Source organism: Urtica dioica, chromosome 5, assembly GCF_054948205.1.
Source record: "Urtica dioica subsp. dioica isolate 48M chromosome 5, U.dioica_male_clone48M_v1_H2, whole genome shotgun sequence".
Taxonomy (NCBI): domain Eukaryota; kingdom Viridiplantae; phylum Streptophyta; class Magnoliopsida; order Rosales; family Urticaceae; genus Urtica; species Urtica dioica.
In genome coordinates this window covers 33,316,359-33,335,686 of record NC_142760.1, presented here as the reverse complement: position 1 = coordinate 33,335,686, position 19,328 = coordinate 33,316,359, and the positions used below count along the sequence as shown (strand labels likewise).

The window sequence follows — 19,328 nt, the reverse complement described above, 5'->3', positions numbered from 1 at the left end:
AAGGAGTGTATTATAAATTTCCGAGTAAAATAATCAGTAAAGAGGGTCAAGTGTCAAAGTTTGAGAACTAAGACGCTCCGGTGCAAAAACAAACAATATGAATACTAAAGTGCAATTATCTGAGAATTCGAAGACTACCAACGGAAACAAAACTTAAAATAACTAGTTTTTGGCACTAATAACATGTTTCCACGACTTGGTAGTCAGCACGCAATGCTTGAAGAAAAAAAAAAGTCCTCTTGCACACTTTTTCCATACCATAGAATTCAATTACAAAATTTTCCAACCAAACAATACTGGAATAATATTCCTCGACGAAAAAAATAGTATGACTTCATTGACCTAGATATATAAAAAATCAAGAGAAACTACCATGCAAAGAAATCTCAACATATCAAACGTAGTCTCTTATATAGTTATTTAGTAATTCTTCCAAGGTTTTCCTAGCTTTTTTTCGTTGTCATTTTACTACTTTAGCAAATATGGTCACCAATCTTTTTTCTTCACACATCACATGTTTCTAAAAATATAAATTTAGAGTATGGTCCTTATTTACCTAATTTGTTATCATGATATCTCGTCGTAACTTATTTGTCTTCTTCTCCGCCCATATATCTCGACCGGTTCTTATATATCTCTGGACCGAACCTTATTTTGTAGTAATATAAAACAAAGAAAATATAAAATTCCGAATAGTGAAATAATAGTACTCGTTTTATTCCGTACTCTGGCAATAAATAATATAAAATAAAAACAAAACAAAACGAAGTTGTTTGGGGGGTTTTTGCTCTTAACTTATAAACACTAGATAATTATATTGATATATCTTAATATATATAGCAATGCATTTTATTTTTCAGCTACCATTCAACGTCACAAAATTAGACTCACACTTCCTTGTATCTTACGCGTTAGTTGCCTAAACCCACGAAATAGTTCGGAAAGAAATAACCAACTTGGTCCCAATTTTTTTCTGTTTGGACCAGTCTATGTGGTCCATTGTCTTTGTCTTATATTTTATAGTCAGCATAATGAATAGTCTCTTCTCGTCCTTGCTTTGTGAGAGTATATAAGAGAGATAAGCAAAATCCAGTTTCATATATTGGTTTTACGCCATAGAGTTAAAATGGCACAAGTGCTTTTGCATGGGATCCTAGAGGCGACGATCTTCGAGATTGATAGGTTTTCCAACAGTCGAAGTTGTTGCATTTTTTCCTGCAAGGTAAGTAAAGACTTCATAATTTCCTTGTATATACCCATTAATAAATCATGTCATTGAACACACTTTTGTAGTAATGTTGCTCATAATTTTTTATCGTCCTTTTTCTTTAGAATGATATTTTCATCTTTTTTCCCTAATACATTTATACATACTTGAATGTTATTTTCCCTCCGTTTTTTTTTTTTTTTGCCGACGAATGTTTTTGTTAGTGCAGCTTCTCGACAAAGTCGAAGAGGTAGCCGGGTTTGAAGAAGCTAATTCAAAGCTCTATGTGGCGATAGGATTGGACAATGCTAGAGTAGGAAGAACTAAGCCGGTGAAAAATGACACATCCATGAGCCCGCAATGGCACGAGTCCTTTCGGCTCTACTGCGCTCACGACGCTTCCGACGTCATTTTCACCGTCAAACTAGAGAATCCCCTCCACACGATAGACATTGGAAGAGCTCGTTTCCCGGCTAGAAATCTTCTCAACGGAGAAGAAGTTGACCAATGGATAACCCTAATGCACCATCACAAGCACAAGCCTATTCGCAACCGTTCCAAAATCCACGTCAAGTTGCGCTTCTTCGACGTTTCTAGGGACAAAGAGTGGTCCAAAGGAATCACAAATCCTAAGTACTCAGGAGTCCCAAACACATTCTTTCCTCCGAGGAATGGCTGTAGGGTTACTCTTTACCAAGATGCTCACGTCCCGGACGGGTTTTTGCCTGAGAAACTTCTATCCAAGGGTAAGCTGTTTAGCCCTAATAGGTGTTGGGAAGATGTGTTTGATGCTATTTTTAATGCAAAGCATTTGATTTATATCGCTGGCTGGTCTGTTTTCACTAAGATTACTTTGATAAGGGACGTTAAGATGAAGAAAAAGGGGAGTGATTTGACCCTTGGAGAGCTTCTTATAAAGAAGGCCAGAGAAGGAGTCAAAGTACTAATGCTTGTTTGGGATGATAGGACATCCGTGAAGTTGCTCAAGGAAGACGGAGTCATGGCCACCCATGATGAGAACACCGAGAATTACTTCAAAAACACAGGTGTTTGTTGTGTTTTGTGCCCTAGGGACCCAGACAAAGGCCAAAGCATTGTTCGTGATTTTGAGGTCTCTTTGATGTTCACCCATCACCAAAAGATTATTGTTGTTGACGATGGATTTGGCGGAGGATTTTCAAACAAGAGGAGGATCGTAAGCTTTATGGGAGGTATCGATCTTTGCAATGGGAGATATGACACGCCATCACACTCGATTTTTAGGACACTCGGCTCAACCCACTGCGACGATTTTCATCAACCTAATTTCAAAGGTGCATCGATTGATAAGGGCGGGCCGAGAGAGCCTTGGCATGACATTCATTGCAAGTTGGAAGGGCCAATCGCTTGGGACGTCTTGCTCAATTTTGAGCAAAGGTGGGAGAAGCAAGCTCGCAAGGAGTCGCAACTCGTGTCAAAAAACATTTTTGTCCCTCAATCATCGGATAATTTTTCTGATCACGACGCTTGGAATGCCCAATTGTTTCGATCGATTGATGGAGGGGCTGCCCGGATAAATCATGCCCCTACAAAATATCGGGTTGTTGAGCGAAGCATTCAAGACGCGTACATCAATGCAATTAGGCGAGCAAAGAGCTTTATCTACATCGAGAATCAATATTTTATAGGAAGCTCTTTCGGGTGGAAGACAAACAAACCAAAAAAGCGTGACGAATTCGGAGCCTCGCACCTTATTCCAAAGGAACTCTCTTTGAAGATTGTCAGCAAGATCGAGGCTGGTGAGAGGTTCACGGTCTACATCGTGATTCCAATGTGGCCGGAAGGCATCCCGAGCAGCGACTCAGTCCAAGCGATACTAAGCTGGCAAAGGATGACAATGGAAATGATGTACAAGGACATAGCCCAAGCACTAAGAGCCAAAGGGATAACTGAGGCAAACCCTAGAGACTACTTGACTTTCTTTTGCCTAGGCAACCGCGAGACTAAAAAGGACGATGAAGGCGAACCCAAGGAGAAGCCAGACCGTAATTCGGATTACATGAGAGCTCAGCAATCAAGAAGGTTCATGATCTATGTTCATGCAAAGATGATGATAGGTAAAAACCTAACCCTCCTAATTCTATTCTATATATATGTTAGATGATATGTTTTGTACAAGTGAAATGTTTCATCTTTTTTTTTTGGCTATAGTTGATGATGAATACATAATCGTCGGATCCGCGAACATCAACCAGCGATCGATGGACGGCGCTCGGGACACGGAGATCGCAGTGGGAGCGTACCAACCGCGTCACCTCTCATCAAGCACGGGCTCGGCCAAGGGACGAGTCCACGGCCACAGATTGGCTTTGTGGTATGAACACATGGGATTCCTCGACGACGTGTTTCTCCGGCCAGAGAGCCTCAAATGTGTTAGAAAAGTGAATGAAGTCGCCGAACATTACTGGAGCCAATACTCAAGCGATACGCTTGAGCGCGACTTGACGGGTCACTTGCTAAGATACCCCATCCAAGTCGCGGAAAATGGTGACGTGGCGACTCGCCCGGGGGAAGATTTCTTTCCCGATACTAAAGCTCGAATCCTCGGCTCGAGTTCCGGGCTGCCCGCGGTCCTCACTACTTGAATTTTTTTGTTAAAATATTTATTTGTTTTGTTGTATATGATGGATGTGGAAATCGTGATTTTTGGTCCATAGTATGACTTTGGAAAAATTGAGTTTCAAATGTTAAATTGTTATCCAAAGTTTTTTATGGCCTAAGTTAGCTAAGCGATTATATTAAAACAACACTTAAGTTAAATCAAAAGTTTACCAATAGAGCTGTTGTCAAAGGCATTGCTTTCAGAAAACAAAAACATGCCAAGCAAAGAGTTTTTATACAATCAGGCAAGGAAAATAAAGTCAAATATGGACGGTTCTGTATAATAACTATGCTGGTAGATTGCTTGAACAAGCAACAGTATGCAGACAAGTATACAAGACAAACAAAAAGTCTTTGTTTTAGCTAAATGAATTCATTTAAACACGTCTTTTTCAATCATAAAATGATCATAGAAACAATCGTAATGCATTTATGATTCGTGTGAGCTATATATTTATATATATATATATATATATATATATATATATATATATATATATGTAATGCCCGCGCGCGTGTGGAAATTGGAAAATATTGGTAGACTAATTTTCTATTTGTATTTGAAGGAATAGGAATTACACCTATTTATACTAATTACATGAGATATAAAGTCATAAATATGAGACATTATCACCTACGTACTTACATAGGAACTATAAAACTAATAAATACGGAAACATTCAAAGGGGGGAAATATTCCCATGACAAATAGTACTGACGGCAGCTTGATTAATGAATTAAGTAGCGCATGGAATGAGCTGAGAATTGTTGTGATGAGCTAACTGCTGATATGGAGTGGCAATTTTACCCGTTATGCGACCCGATACTCGGTTTAAATGGGCTGAGTAAGACCCATTATTATTGGGTAAACGGGTAACGAAAAAAGTGGACTCAGACCTGTCTACCTGTCACCGACCCATTAACAATTGAACATTAAAAAGTTATTTTTATTAGGAATTGATTCTTTGTCTATTAAGTTGTTTTAAGCTTTTATTACCATTTGACTAACAATCTAAGTTGTTGCTACAGTATTTTTTAATATGTTTATAATTTAAAAAAATTAATTATATAAACAAAATTAATTAGCTAACTAATTCACTACAGTCTGCACTACACGACAAGGCCAAAAAAAAAACTATAGAACCATTTGTATAATGTTGTATTATAAGGTGTGCTGTGTTACAAATAGGTATTTTCCTTGATTGATTATATACTCTGTAAGTGTAGTATTACATCATGTTTATAGTATTAAAAAGAATAATATTATATATTATTATTAGTATAATTTATAATATTGTCTTGTGATAAATTTTGTTCTATTGTCACAAATTACTTTTAATTGTTTGAATGGCATTATGATCGGTGATTTTTTATTAAGATTTTTTTTTATTAATAAGATTGTTAGTTTTTTTTTATTTGAATGGGTAAACTGATCTACCGGGCCTACCCGACCCAGTACCCAAAATATTTAAACAGATAAATGGGTAACGGGTCCGGCGCGCACTTCTCTAAAAACCAAGTAAAGGGTTATTTTAAACTGGATCAGGATAACGAAATAAGTGAACCCGACCGAACCCATAATCGTTGCCATTTCTACTGATATGTAATTAGTAGCTCACTGCTGATTTTTTCTACGTACACTCCCCCCTCAAGCTTAATTAGTAGACGTTGAGAAAATCAAGATTGCTACATATTTCATAGAAGCTTGTCTTTGGAAAGGTTTGGTGAAGATGTCGGTCACTTACTATTGATTTGAGACTTTTTGAATTTCAATTATTTTTTACTCAGTCTTCTCACTTATGTAGTCACGATATATCTTAATGTTAGTTCAATTTTGATGGACAACATTCTTGGATGTGCTTAATGTCGCTTTATTTTCACATAACAGTTTGATGGGACTGTTGACCTTGATGTGAAGGTCGTCCACTAACCATAGTTGTTTACAAATTTTGTTAGCAATTTACCTCAACTCGGCTTCGGTATAGCTCCGTGCTACCACAACATGCTTCTTGTTTCACTAGGTCACTAGGTTTCCCTAGACATATGAGCACATAACCTCAATTTCAATCTTCCAAATGCTAATTCTGAATCATTGAATACTTCAATTTCTCAGATGTGTAGTTTCTAAAATAGAAGACATGTACTTAGACATTACAACAAATACTGGCAACATCTACAATTTTTTAGTCGAGAATAGCCGCGACAAGTCGCGGGCTGTCTTTCCCACTTATTATTTGGGGATTTATTTTATAGTTGCGATAATAGGATATCAAATATTTATTTCACTTCATCATTTGATATAACCCTCTCTTTCTCTTTCACTGCTCTCTATTTGTGTCCAGATTTCAACCGACCCAAAATAACCAGATTGACCACCACCCAGACTCCATCTCACTCTGATCACCCTCAAACCACCACCACCATAACCATCACCCTCAAATTCCGTCTTGAATATCTAGATTTCTCAATATCCCAAAATCCCTAACCCCTAAATCCCTAGATTTTTATCGCTCCCAAATCCCTCAAAGCACTCCGACCACCACTAAGGTTAGCATTCAAACTCGACGCCACATGCCCACCGTCCTTTAACTAGTGAGTATTTGTTTCCATCTTACTCTATCTCTCAATCTCTATCTCTTAACCGATGATTATTTGTTTGTGTTTAAAGTTTTGTGTATCTCTCCAACGTTCTCTGGCGAGCCACATCAACGAGTCCAATCTTCACTGAATTCCGATAAGTCTCTTTTCTATAAGTGTCTTTGTCTATGTATGTATGTGTGTGCATGTGTGGGTGTGTGTTTGTTTGTTTGTGTATGAATGCGTGAGTTCGCGAGTGAGTGAGTGGCTATGTGTAAAGGGTTTCGGGTTTCATGTTCGTGTTCATGATTTACGAGTTGAATCCAAAAATAGATTTTTATTTTTAAATGGTTTTTGGTGTTTTTTTTTCTTCTTCTGAAATTGAGGTATTTTTGTTGGAGTTGCATTTTGATTGAATTTCTTTGATGTTATGACACGATTTGTGATATTCTCATTACCATACCAGTGAATCCGAAGCCTTTCTTGAACAATTTGACTGGGAAGACCGTCATTGTGAAACTCAAGTGGGGAATGGAATACAAAGGTGTGTGAGTGGCGTTTTTCTAAGTAATGTTAAGCTGTTAATTCCGTTTTATTTAGCTCTTATTCCAATTTGGTTGTGTTCGGGTTTTGTCGTCTCAGTGGACTCATATCAAGATTCTGATTCTTTTTTACTGATTAAACTTTAGATACTGTTAGTTGATTTTTTTTTCAATTGTTTGAATCTGTGTATATGTGTTGTGTGTGTGTGTGTGTGTTTTTTTTTTGTGTATTTGTATACGTGTCTCTATGTGTGTAGATTGTTATATGTGTGCATGTTTGAGTGTGTGTGTGATCATTTCTATTTTATGCATTATCTTTGAATCTGGTATGTGTATGTGAGTCTTATATGTGTGTGTATGTTTGAATCTGTGTATATGTGTTTGAGTGTGTGTTTTGTGTGTGAGTGTTATGCGTCTGTATATTTGTATGTGTGTGTGTCTCTGTATGTGTAGATTGTAATGTGTTTGCATGTTTGTGTGTGTGTTTGAATATGTGTGTGCATGTGTGTTTCATTTATTTCATACTCTTAGAGTGCGTCTGTAATCTGTTTTTATATGTGTGTGCGAGTGTGTTTCATTTATTTCATATTATTAGTGTGCGTGTGTGTTTCATTTATCTAGTTCTAATTCTAAACAATCAGGCATGTTATCTTGGTCTCCTTCAGTTTCTGATTATAGTTCAAGTGAAGCGAGTTTCAAACGTCTAAGTGAGCTCATTCCCTTAAGGTGAAAAGTACAGCTGGGCTTAAAGAACAGATGATGACCGAAATCTAAAATTCAAAGCTCGCCCCGTGAACAAAGAAGATACATTGTTGAATCCACAATTATTTGGCCAAAATCTGAAGTTTAAAGCTCCTTCTGTTCTGTTTGATTTAAGCTCGATCCCTACTGATTTTACATATTATTGTTATTATATCATGATAGGGATTTTATTTTTGCAAGTAGTCCTACATTGGCATGGCATTTTAAGGTGTGGACTATAAAAATCTTGCGCCAGAATTTGACAAGTTTGGTGTGTGTATGTCCCCTAGTGTTCAATTGAGATATATATGTTTCTTTGATCGTCACCTTGTTATGCACATATTACTTCCTTATTGTTTTCAAGCTTGTTCTGTATTTATGCCGACTTGCTGGTACGACTTGTTGGTAAATCTTAGTTGTTTTAGTGTGTTTTTAGTTTTATATATATGATGCAAATTAAAAAAATATATATATCACAGCCATAAGTCGGAGCAGTCTCCCGCCAATTTTTTTTATTATATATTTATTTTAGTCGCGACAAGATGAGCAACACCCACGACTTTTTGCGTGGCTGATGTGGCAACAGCCACGACTTTTCTCGCGGCTGTTGCCAATATTTGTTGTAGTGAGAGTTGCTTTGAGGTATTGAAGAATCCTCATGTCCATATGGATTTCTGACAGATTTTCATAAATCGGCGACCATTCTCACCGAAAAACTTATATTTGGTCAGATATGAGCAATATATTGGTCTTCGAATGAGTTATTGTTATCTACTTTATTTGTTTTAAGTACGGTAGTGCGAGCTTGGAGTTTAATATTTGAATTCATAGGATTGTCCATTGGTTTGCATTCGAACATGTTAGTTTCTTTGAGTAAGTTAATGGTGTATTTTGTTTGAGATATTGTGATACCTTTTTTAGATCGCATAACTTTACTTCCAAAGAAGTATCTGAGACTTTTGAGGTATTTGAATTTGAACCCTAGACAAAGAATCTTCTTTAACACTGTCATCTCTTTCAAATTGTCTGTCTCCATTAATGACAATATTATCCACGTATACACTCAAGGTGTGTATTCCTCTTGTTAAGAGTTTGGAAATTAAATAGCGGTTTTTTGTCTTACTCTCCATATATTGTCAGAGCATGAATACTCATGTAAACTTCTCGAACCATGGTCGAGAAGATTGTTTGATTCCTCAAAGTGACTTCTTGAGCATGTATACTTTATTGTAGGACTCTTTATTTTTTTAATCCTAACAGAATTTTGTGTAAACATCTTCTTTGAGTTCACCATTAGAAATGAGTTCTTTATGTTGAGTAGAAATAGTAGCCACTCGAGGTTAGCAGCTAAAGAGTAGAACTCCTATGGTGTTGAACTTTGCACGTTAGAAAAAATTTCATGATAATCAACTCCATAAAGTTGAGTACATCTTTTGGCTATTAGTCGAGATTTCAATCTCTTTATTGTTTTGTCATGATTGTGTTTGATAGTGAAAAACCAGCTGCATGCAAAAGTTCATCTTCTTGGTGGGAGTTTGGTGAGTTCCTAAGTATCATTCTCCTTGAAAGTGTTGCGAATTTTCTCGCACACGCAAGTGCACGTGGTCGCAATAGTAATAAATCGTAAGAACGAGTCGATCCCACGAGGACTAGCTAAATTGAAGATTCAAGATTCACAAGTTTGAATGAGAACCCAAAAACAATGATAGAAAGTTTGTCACAAAATTATCTAGCAAGTAAATAAAATAAACAACAAAACTAAAGAACGGTTTTACAATTATGAAGACGGAGGACTATGGTTTCACGAGTTCAATCTACGGTTCGGATTCACGGAAATTACACACGATTATTGTTGTTCATATATTACTACTCGTACTCAAGCTAATCGTATCACTAAACCTCTCTCGAGCATCTAGCAACCTAAACTCAATGCCGGAGTTTTATCTCTCGATCCCAACTCCTAAAAAGCACGGCAAGCATTCACAACAAGAGTACACACGAGTCTAAAACAGCCTAGCTATCTCTAGCCTAGGAATGTATTTTAGTAATCCAAAACAAAAGCACAACAACCTAATCTTTCTCAAGCATTAGATCGAACACATATCATGCATAAGGTAGCTAATCTCATACAAGGCATTAAACATGGAATTGAACTAAGCAACATGACAAGAACAACAACAATAAAATCAATCTATTTAGGAATCCATAACCGTCAAGAACTCGCTACACCATAGCCCAATGGAGGCTTAGTTCATGGTGATACAAAGAACAAAGCAAACATAAATCAAGAACAATGAAACCAACATAATCTTCATAAATAAATGGAGTTCAAGAGATAGAGGAAGAGGATAAAACTATGGTGGTGATGGCTGGACGAATTCCGGCGAGATGGCACTCCGACCTCCTTCTTCTCCAAAGCAAAACCAAGAAACTCTAAGAAAACATGAAGAGAAAAGAAAATTACTCTCTCTCAAAGATGAGAGATCCTCCTCAAACCCTAGCATTTGTGTTTTTAAGGCTGAATGGGGTTATTTTCGGAGCCATCTGGACCTTTCATTTTGATCCAATGGCCAAAATTCGCTCAGAAACGCAACATTGGAAAAAGCTGATTTTTGGACCGCGCGGCGCGCCCTTTTGTCTGCGCGGCGCGCAGACCATTTTTTCGGCTTCGCGCGGTCCGCGCGTACGACTCTGGAGGCGAAAACAGCGAAATTTTCGTCCGCGCGGCGCGCGCTTTTTTCCGCGCGCCGCGCGCTTCCCGGTTCACTGCACACCGTTTTTTAAACAGTCGTAACTCCTAGCTCCGATGTCCGATTTCTGCAAATAAACATGCGTTGGAAAGCTAAGAGGGAGCTCTATCCAATTCTGGAAGTGGATCATCCAGAATCATCATTTAAAAATCCCAAAATCCTGCCGAAGAGGACGTCGTTCCTTGTTTCGCTCCAAGTTGTCTAAATGTGTATGAATCTCCTTGAAATTGTTCGGAATCGTCACATGATGCGCTAATAACCTCCTCAAGACCCAATTGACCTTTTAAACCTGAAAATCACTCACAAACATACAAAAGCTATCAAAAACACTTGAGGACTCGTTAGTTTTTAGTCCGGGAAATAGGAGTTTTACGCGTAATAAACGCACCTATCAAATCCCCCCAAACTTAAACCGTTACTTGTCCTCAAGTAACAAAAAGAACAAAAGCACACAAAAGAAGTTATCTAAATAAAACGGGTAAAACTTAGCACTTGCAATACTCAACCAACTCGTGTTTGCCTCAATTAAAATCTATAGACTTACATAAACCCGAAAACCCACAATTTTAATGTTCAAACCAACTACCAAATGAGATAGAAATCATATGAGCTCATGTTACCTTAGACCGTTTGCAATGCTTACCCGTCTCGTGAGCTTTCGGGCACCAAGTCTCCTAGCCTTTCCAACCTCCATCGAGAGAACATAAAAATCGAAAATGAATAGGAATTTGTTTCAATTTGACACACCCATATGCCCCCTCTTCTCCCTTGATCTCCACTAATGTGCACACATCATATCTAGCTCGTCAATGAGGTCTTAAAAGGCTTGTAATGTTCAAGGTAAGGTCAAAGGTATGGAAAGAAAATTTTAGTGGCTCAAACATCAACTTTAGCGACTCAAATCTCACCCAAAAATACAACCCTCACATGAAGTTCACTCACTCACCCATCCCTACGTTCTTGGCATCAAATTTCGGCCAACGAGAACGTTTTACTTAGTGTTTTTATTTCCCGTGCTTTGCCCCCAAACTTCGACTCAACAACAAGCGACAAGTCTCTAAAACAAAAACATAGAACACCACGCCAAAATAAGAATATATGACACAAATAAACACTTTTTTTTTTCTTTTCTTTTCTTCTTTTTTTTTTCAGATTTTTTTTTTCTTTTTTTTTCGGTACATAACAATAAGATTAAAAATAAATAATCACCGGCGTGGTGTCTAATGGATTATAAAACACGTAGAGACTAGTCGGAGAACATGTCATAAAATAGAAAAATACACTCATGTCACTCAAAAGTCGCTAAAGTCAATGAGGTTCTTTGTGGGATTTTCAAATCATCGGCTCGGCTTTTTCTGACTAAGTATCGAGAATGGATAGTGTTTGGCCTTTTGTGAGTGGGTTCTAAAAGATAAACAATTATGGGTTGGCTTTTTTTTGGCTTGACAGGCTATACCTAATGCCTAAATCATCCTCGCTAGATCAATGTGCACTTAATTTCGCTTCGATTAGAGATCGGAGAGGGTTCTAGTGTGTTCGGTGTTCTCTTTCAAACGATCGGCTAGACTACTCCTCAAAGTTTCTTAAGCTTCGAGACATGCATTATTTGGGTCTAGTATGGCAACACAAACTCAACAAGCTTCTTTCACAAAAGGTAGTTCATGGGTTGGATTTCAAACTCTAAGGCTTAAGATTATCAACATCCTTGGCAAACACATATGAATCAATCAAAGCAAGCAAGCACTTAGTTCTACCTAACACACAAAAAAAATCTAAAAGCAAACAACCAAAAGTTCCCGCAAGTCAAGAAAAAAATTCCCCCCCAAACATAGGATGCTACATTGTCCTCAATATAGACTTGAAAAACGAGGAGAAAGGACTTACCTTGCGGGGGTGGTGATCGCCCCTACTCGCGACCTTTTTACTTAACATGGAGGATCTTCTTTTTCCTCATCTTCCAATTTCGCTCGGGAGGCCTCGTCCATTGATTGACCCATGTAGTAATAAGCGTGATAGCATTATGGTTCTCCGAGCGTGGATAACTCGGCGGCTGTGGAGGCGTCGGATCGCGCTTTTTCTTTCTCCATGGAGGCGGTGATGGGCTCCTCTTTTTCCTCCACGACGGTGTCTTCCTTTGTCTCCAAGGAGGTGGTGGAGGTGGACGAATGGAGTCGATGGAGATCACCACGGATTTGTTCATGCTTGGCGGAATAAGGCACATGGGTTGGCCCTCATTTGTGGTAGTTTCTCCACATTTTCTTGCCACCGAAATTGACAAGCGCCGAGGAACTTGCAGATTCCAAGGAAGATCTCCTTGAGGGAGCTTGAAGCTTATGGAATGAAGGACGTGGAGACCATGCTTCTCAAGTGTTGGTGATGAAGTCACAACGCCAAGGAGACGTTGTGGGCATTTCTCCTTTGTGGGAGATAGGATTGGCGGTGGTGAAGTGGGCAGTGGGTTTGTCGGTGAAGGATCCGCCTCGCTCTCTTCGTCTTCACCTAGCGCGTCCATCTCCTCATCCTCGTCTTCCTCGAAGGCAACCATGAGGCTTTTCTTCTCCACGAAGCTTGATATGGCTTCCTCTTGTTGAGCAATGAAGGCCTCTTGGCTTGCAATGAAAGCCTCTTGCCTATTTGAGAGCGCTGACATCCAATCAATCCCGGCTTGCAACAACGCTCTAACTTTGGAGTTGTCGTCTTGAGGAGGAGGGGAGTAGTGAGGGTAGTTATATGAGTAATTGTGTTGACTATCCCACTCCTCCATGTAGTGGTACTCCGAGGATTGGTCTTGGAGCTCATATTGTTGTGGCGGTGGGGCGTAGTATTGTTGATGATATTGTGGCGCTCCCCACGTGTTGCACGGTTGATCATCACATGGCTCCGTGTAGTGGTGCTCATTCTCCGGCGTTCGGTACATCGGCCAATTGTAATTCATCGTTGGTTTTCGGAATGGCCCATGAAATAAGAGAACGAACACACGTTAGACAAAAAAAAAAAAAGTTCAAATAAAAACTTATGAAATGAATCCCAATTTAAAACTAATCCCCGGCAACGGCGCCAAAAACTTGTTGCGAATTTTCTCGCACACGCAAGTGCACGTGGTCGCAATAGTAATAAATCGTAAGAACGAGTCGATCCCACGAGGACTAGCTAAATTGAAGATTCAAGATTCACAAGTTTGAATGAGAACCCAAAAACAATGATAGAAAGTTTGTCACAAAATTATCTAGCAAGTAAATAAAATAAACAACAAAACTAAAGAACGGTTTTACAATTATGAAGACGGAGGATATGAAGACGGAGGACTATGGTTTCACGAGTTCAATCTACGGTTCGGATTCACGGAAATTACACACGATTATTGTTGTTCATATATTACTACTCGTACTCAAGCTAATCGTATCACTAAACCTCTCTCGAGCATCTAGCAACCTAAACTCAATGCCGGAGTTTTATCTCTCGATCCCAACTCCTAAAAAGCACGGCAAGCATTCACAACAAGAGTACACACGAGTCTAAAACAGCCTAGCTATCTCTAGCCTAGGAATGTATTTTAGTAATCCAAAACAAAAGCACAACAACCTAATCTTTCTCAAGCATTAGATCGAACACATATCATGCATAAGGTAGCTAATCTCATACAAGGCATTAAACATGGAATTGAACTAAGCAACATGACAAGAACAACAACAATAAAATCAATCTATTTAGGAATCCATAACCGTCAAGAACTCGCTACACCATAGCCCAATGGAGGCTTAGTTCATGGTGATACAAAGAACAAAGCAAACATAAATCAAGAACAATGAAACCAACATAATCTTCATAAATAAATGGAGTTCAAGAGATAGAGGAAGAGGATAAAACTATGGTGGTGATGGCTGGACGAATTCCGGCGAGATGGCACTCCGACCTCCTTCTTCTCCAAAGCAAAACCAAGAAACTCTAAGAAAACATGAAGAGAAAAGAAAATTACTCTCTCTCAAAGATGAGAGATCCTCCTCAAACCCTAGCATTTGTGTTTTTAAGGCTGAATGGGGTTATTTTCGGAGCCATCTGGACCTTTCATTTTGATCCAATGGCCAAAATTCGCTCAGAAACGCAACATTGGAAAAAGCTGATTTTTGGACCGCGCGGCGCGCCCTTTTGTCTGCGCGGCGCGCAGACCATTTTTTCGGCTTCGCGCGGTCCGCGCGTACGACTCTGGAGGCGAAAACAGCGAAATTTTCGTCCGCGCGGCGCGCGCTTTTTTCCGCGCGCCGCGCGCTTCCCGGTTCACTGCACACCGTTTTTTAAACAGTCGTAACTCCTAGCTCCGATGTCCGATTTCTGCAAATAAACATGCGTTGGAAAGCTAAGAGGGAGCTCTATCCAATTCTGGAAGTGGATCATCCAGAATCATCATTTAAAAATCCCAAAATCCTGCCGAAGAGGACGTCGTTCCTTGTTTCGCTCCAAGTTGTCTAAATGTGTATGAATCTCCTTGAAATTGTTCGGAATCGTCACATGATGCGCTAATAACCTCCTCAAGACCCAATTGACCTTTTAAACCTGAAAATCACTCACAAACATACAAAAGCTATCAAAAACACTTGAGGACTCGTTAGTTTTTAGTCCGGGAAATAGGAGTTTTACGCGTAATAAACGCACCTATCAGAAAGCTTAAGTTTCTTCAAGTATGGAAGCTCATCGTTCTGTACTCTAATGAGCTTCATGCAAAGAGTACAAAATCTCCATCTGGTCTAATTTGGACACTTAAGCTTGATAACTTGCTGAGATATTTTTGTAATACACGTAGTCTTTTATCATGTATAGACTATACGATCAAGTTGGCTGTTGCGATTTTTCCGTACGCAAATGCATGTAGTCGCTCAAGTAGTAAAGTTCGTAAGTACGAGTCGATCCCACGAGGAAATTTTTTAATTAAATTGACAAGATAACTAGCACGAATTGAACCCGATGATTGTGATGGTTATTAAAACGAACAAAAATTAAAAGCAATTAAAATACGAAAGATTACGATAATGAGAAAGCAAGAACTATGGCTTCACAAGTTATTCCTATGATTTGGATTCGGAAATTAAGCACAAAACACACCCTCTTATGTTTGCTAATCACGCTCACGATAATGGTAATCTAAGATTTCTCTCGAACATCTAAGAATCTAAACCTATGCCGGGATATCCTCTCTCGATCTGAACCCCTAAAAACAACGGTTAGCATTAAAAACAAGAACGTTCACACGACTCCGAAACAGCCTAGCTATGTCTAGCCTAGGAATGTATCCCGGTAAATTAATCCCTGTGCACGACTAACCTAATCTCTTCCGAGCATCAAGCAATCCTAATATCATGAACACGGTAGCTAATCGAATTCAAGCATTACACATGGAATTAAAATAAACAAACATGATAGAGCATATGAATATTAATTTGACATGATTGAATCCATAACCATATTCCTAACTCGCTACACCATAGCCCTTAATGAACTTAATGCATGATTGAACGGAAAATAAAGGGAGATGAATATAAAGCAATCATGACTAAAAACTGAATTATATTAATAAAAACGGGAGTTCCAAAGATTCAGAGAATAGAGATAAAAACTGTGAATGGTGAAAACGAAATTGTGGCGACGATGATCCTCTCTGAACGCTTCTTCTCTCCCGAGATTTTTGCGGCCGAATAAGAAAAACTAACTAAAAGCAAAAGCAAAAGATATGTTTCTCAATAAACTAAAGTGTTTTTGTAGGTTTCCTAGGTTTTTCGGAGCTCATATGGGCCGTCGGATCGCATCCAACGGCTTGGATTACAATTAAAACGCGTGACAAAAAAAGTGGGAATCGGGGCCTGTGCGCCGCACAGGTCTTCTTGTGCACCGCACAGGTCTTTTGGGCAGCCTGTACACCGCACAGGGGCCGCACAGGGCTGTGCACCGCACAAGGGCCGCACAGGGCAAACGCACAGGACTCTAGAAGTTTGTGCATTGCTTGGTTCACCTTGAACCACCTATCTTGAGCTCCGGATGTCGGAATTGAGATCCGAAAGATGTTCTGAAATCCTTACGATTGCCCCGTCGTCCTCCGATGCTCTATTTGTCATTTTGAACTTCCAAACTCTGAAAATTAAGAAAAACACTCTAAAACACATGAAAATGCTCTCGAACTAACTTCTTTTCACTTCCGAGAGTACAAACAAACACGTTTAAAACGCGCTTATCATTGGCTTCTGCCTAATAATTAGAAACTCTAACTCAAAAGACACAAGCTGATATTCATTACTTAACTCAGTGGATTTTGTGTCCATGATAGTAGAAAACCTTTTATGTAAGTATACGCCTGATTTGGAGTGGTGTTTGAGTTGATTGATATGGTTGGAACATCTTCTCAACAAAGAAGTTCTGTGCCTAGTGGTTGAGGTGAGCCTGGAAGAGTCTAGGTTAGAGGTTGAGATGAGCTCGGAAGAGTCGAACTTAGAGGTTAGTATGAGCTCAAAATAGTCAAGCTTGAGTTAAAGTTTGGAGCTTGATGATTGAGATGGGCTCTTAAGGTGCAATGAGATATGTTTGCATGTTGAGATAACAAGTTTTGAGAGTTGTTAGCTTGGCTCTCCCCCTTACTATGCGAAGTGATATAGTAGGTAATTAACTCTTGAAACGCATGGACACAATGAATTTACGGAAAATTGACTCATATTATGTACAACCATTTTTAAGAGGAGGAATATCTGAGAAATATACAATTGGTAGCTTTGGGTTCAAGTTTTCCCTTATGTAGAAATTTATCTTGATTTTGAAGATAAATTATACAAATACAGAGGTTACTTAAAGAATTCAGTAACATTTTAAAAGAAATTGTGAAATAATTCAAGATACCCACAAACGGGCAATCTTGATGAAGCTCGTGACCTGTTTAATATATGAATCATAAGGATTGAAAAGATCTTTAGATCTTATCTATGTTTGAAACTTTGGATATATGGGAGATTTTGATAGATAAGTTTGGATATTTGACTGTAGCGATGATATAGTTATAAAATACAAGTACAACTTAAAGACTAATCATGGGCTTTTGAAGAAAATGGAAATCAACTTCCACTAGCCACAGAATTCCATGTTGGAAGGAATTATTATTTTCAGTTAACCGGAATTCTACTCCCATGGAAGGGAAATTTCCATTCCATTGGTGAAAATTTCCACTTCCATACATTAGAAAAACAATTAAAATAAAGGTCCATTAGGAAAATAGTCAACTTAAATGTTTGACATTGCTAAATAGCCAATGTTTGGTAAATCTTAGGTAAATAAACACTTTCATACACCAAAGGTTGGATATTTACCTAAGATTTACGTCTGAAAGTGGCTATTTACCTAAGATTTACCAAATGTTTGCTATTTAGCAATGTCAAACGTTTAAGTCGGCTATTTACTTAATTTTCTGTTAAAATAAGTACTTTTAATGATTAAATTGTAGTTTAAAAAAGGTCTAAATGTAAGAGTGAGAAAAAGACGAATAATTTAATGAAAACGACCTCCTTAAAACCTCTTCGAAGGTCGGTAGAGGAAAAGAGTACATTTATTTATATTTAAAATTATTCAAATTTACAAATACAAATCTAATCATCAATGTTTACTTTGAAAGATCCAAATCGAAATCATCAACGAGATCGAAGTTAACAAACGTCTCTTTAGCTTGTCTATCATGTAGAAGCCAATCTTTTCCAACAATTAATGTCTTCATCATTTCAGTAGCTAGACTACATCTTCTATCATCGACAATTGAGAAGATTTTATGATAATTTGAGTAGTGGAAGAGAATATGAGAATATTGTACTGTGAAATGTGAAGAAATGTTGTGAATGAGAGTGATATTTATACGAGAATGAAAAAGAGGGGTTGCAAATGAAATAAAAAAAAACTTTAATTAACCAACTTTACAATTCTATACCATTACGGCAACAATCATCCAACATTACAATTTGCAATTATTTTGGGACGTTGGATTTGCAACGGTCACAAATCCAATGGTCCAATTTAAAAAAAAAATGAAAACCAATGTGACACTAATCATCGGAACACAGGGAAGGAATGACTTCCACTTGCTTCCGTGCCCTACCATGTGTCCAGTGGCAGAAAATCCTGCTAGTCACCGGACCAATGAAAAGAATCCTTCCGCTCGACTTTTAAGATCGGATGGTTGGCATTTGTGTGTCCCTTTAGTACCATAAGTCCAGGATGAATAAAGACTTCCAAGTCATGAGATAAATAAATAGAGACTTTCGAGTCCTTTCTCATTATTGCCAAGTGTAAAATAAAGAAGCAATGCCATCAAATCAAAGGGAAAACGAAAATAAAACATTAGAAGTCATAGCCATGTTTGTTTCTCCTCTCAAAAACTGTTTTTTAGTTTTTGAGTTGAAAAAATTGAAAACAAAAATTGAAAACATGTTTGGTTTAAGTTTTTGGAAAAAAATTTCAAAAAATTTTGAAGTTGTTTTGGAAAAAAGTAAAGAAAACTGAAAACAAATAAAAGGTGTTTTTGAAAAAAAAATTCTTCTCTTCTCTCCTCTTTCTCCTCATCTTCTCTTTTCATTCTTTCAAAAACAAAAATGAAAACTATAACAAACACTTTTTTCAGTTTTTTCACTTTCTAAAAAACAAAAATGAAAACTGTACCAAACAGCTTTTTTAAAACAACTACAAAACAGTTTTTCAGTACAACTACAAAAATTAGAAAACAGAAAACAAAATTTTTTTGAGTTAACTACCAAACACAACCTAACTATTTCATTCATCCGCATATATTAGGGAATAATTAGACACGATTAAGTCTCTAGAATCGTTTAAAACTTAAGAAAAGAAAGGTAAAAA

General features: G+C 38.0%; 1 protein-coding gene across 1 annotated transcript; it reads left to right on the top strand.

Annotated features, from left to right (window-relative positions):
• The first annotated feature begins 1,105 nt into the window (after positions 1-1,105).
• LOC149397983 (phospholipase D alpha 1-like) lies at positions 1,106-3,870 on the top strand. The gene is made up of 3 exons (XM_089615063.1): positions 1,106-1,222; positions 1,437-3,303; positions 3,398-3,870. Exons 1-3 carry the CDS (start codon positions 1,127-1,129, stop codon positions 3,829-3,831), a joined length of 2,397 nt encoding a protein of 798 aa, XP_089471189.1. The 5' UTR covers positions 1,106-1,126; the 3' UTR covers positions 3,832-3,870.
• Positions 3,871-19,328: the final 15,458 nt, after the last annotated feature.

Coding starts and splice junctions, on each gene's coding strand:
- LOC149397983 (XM_089615063.1), top strand. CDS start 1,127: ATGGCACAAGTGCTTTTGCATGGGATCCTAGAGGCGACGATCTTCGAG. Junction 1,223..1,436: donor GTTGCATTTTTTCCTGCAAG/GTAAGTAAAGAC, acceptor TTGTTAGTGCAG/CTTCTCGACAAAGTCGAAGA. Junction 3,304..3,397: donor TCATGCAAAGATGATGATAG/GTAAAAACCTAA, acceptor TTTTGGCTATAG/TTGATGATGAATACATAATC.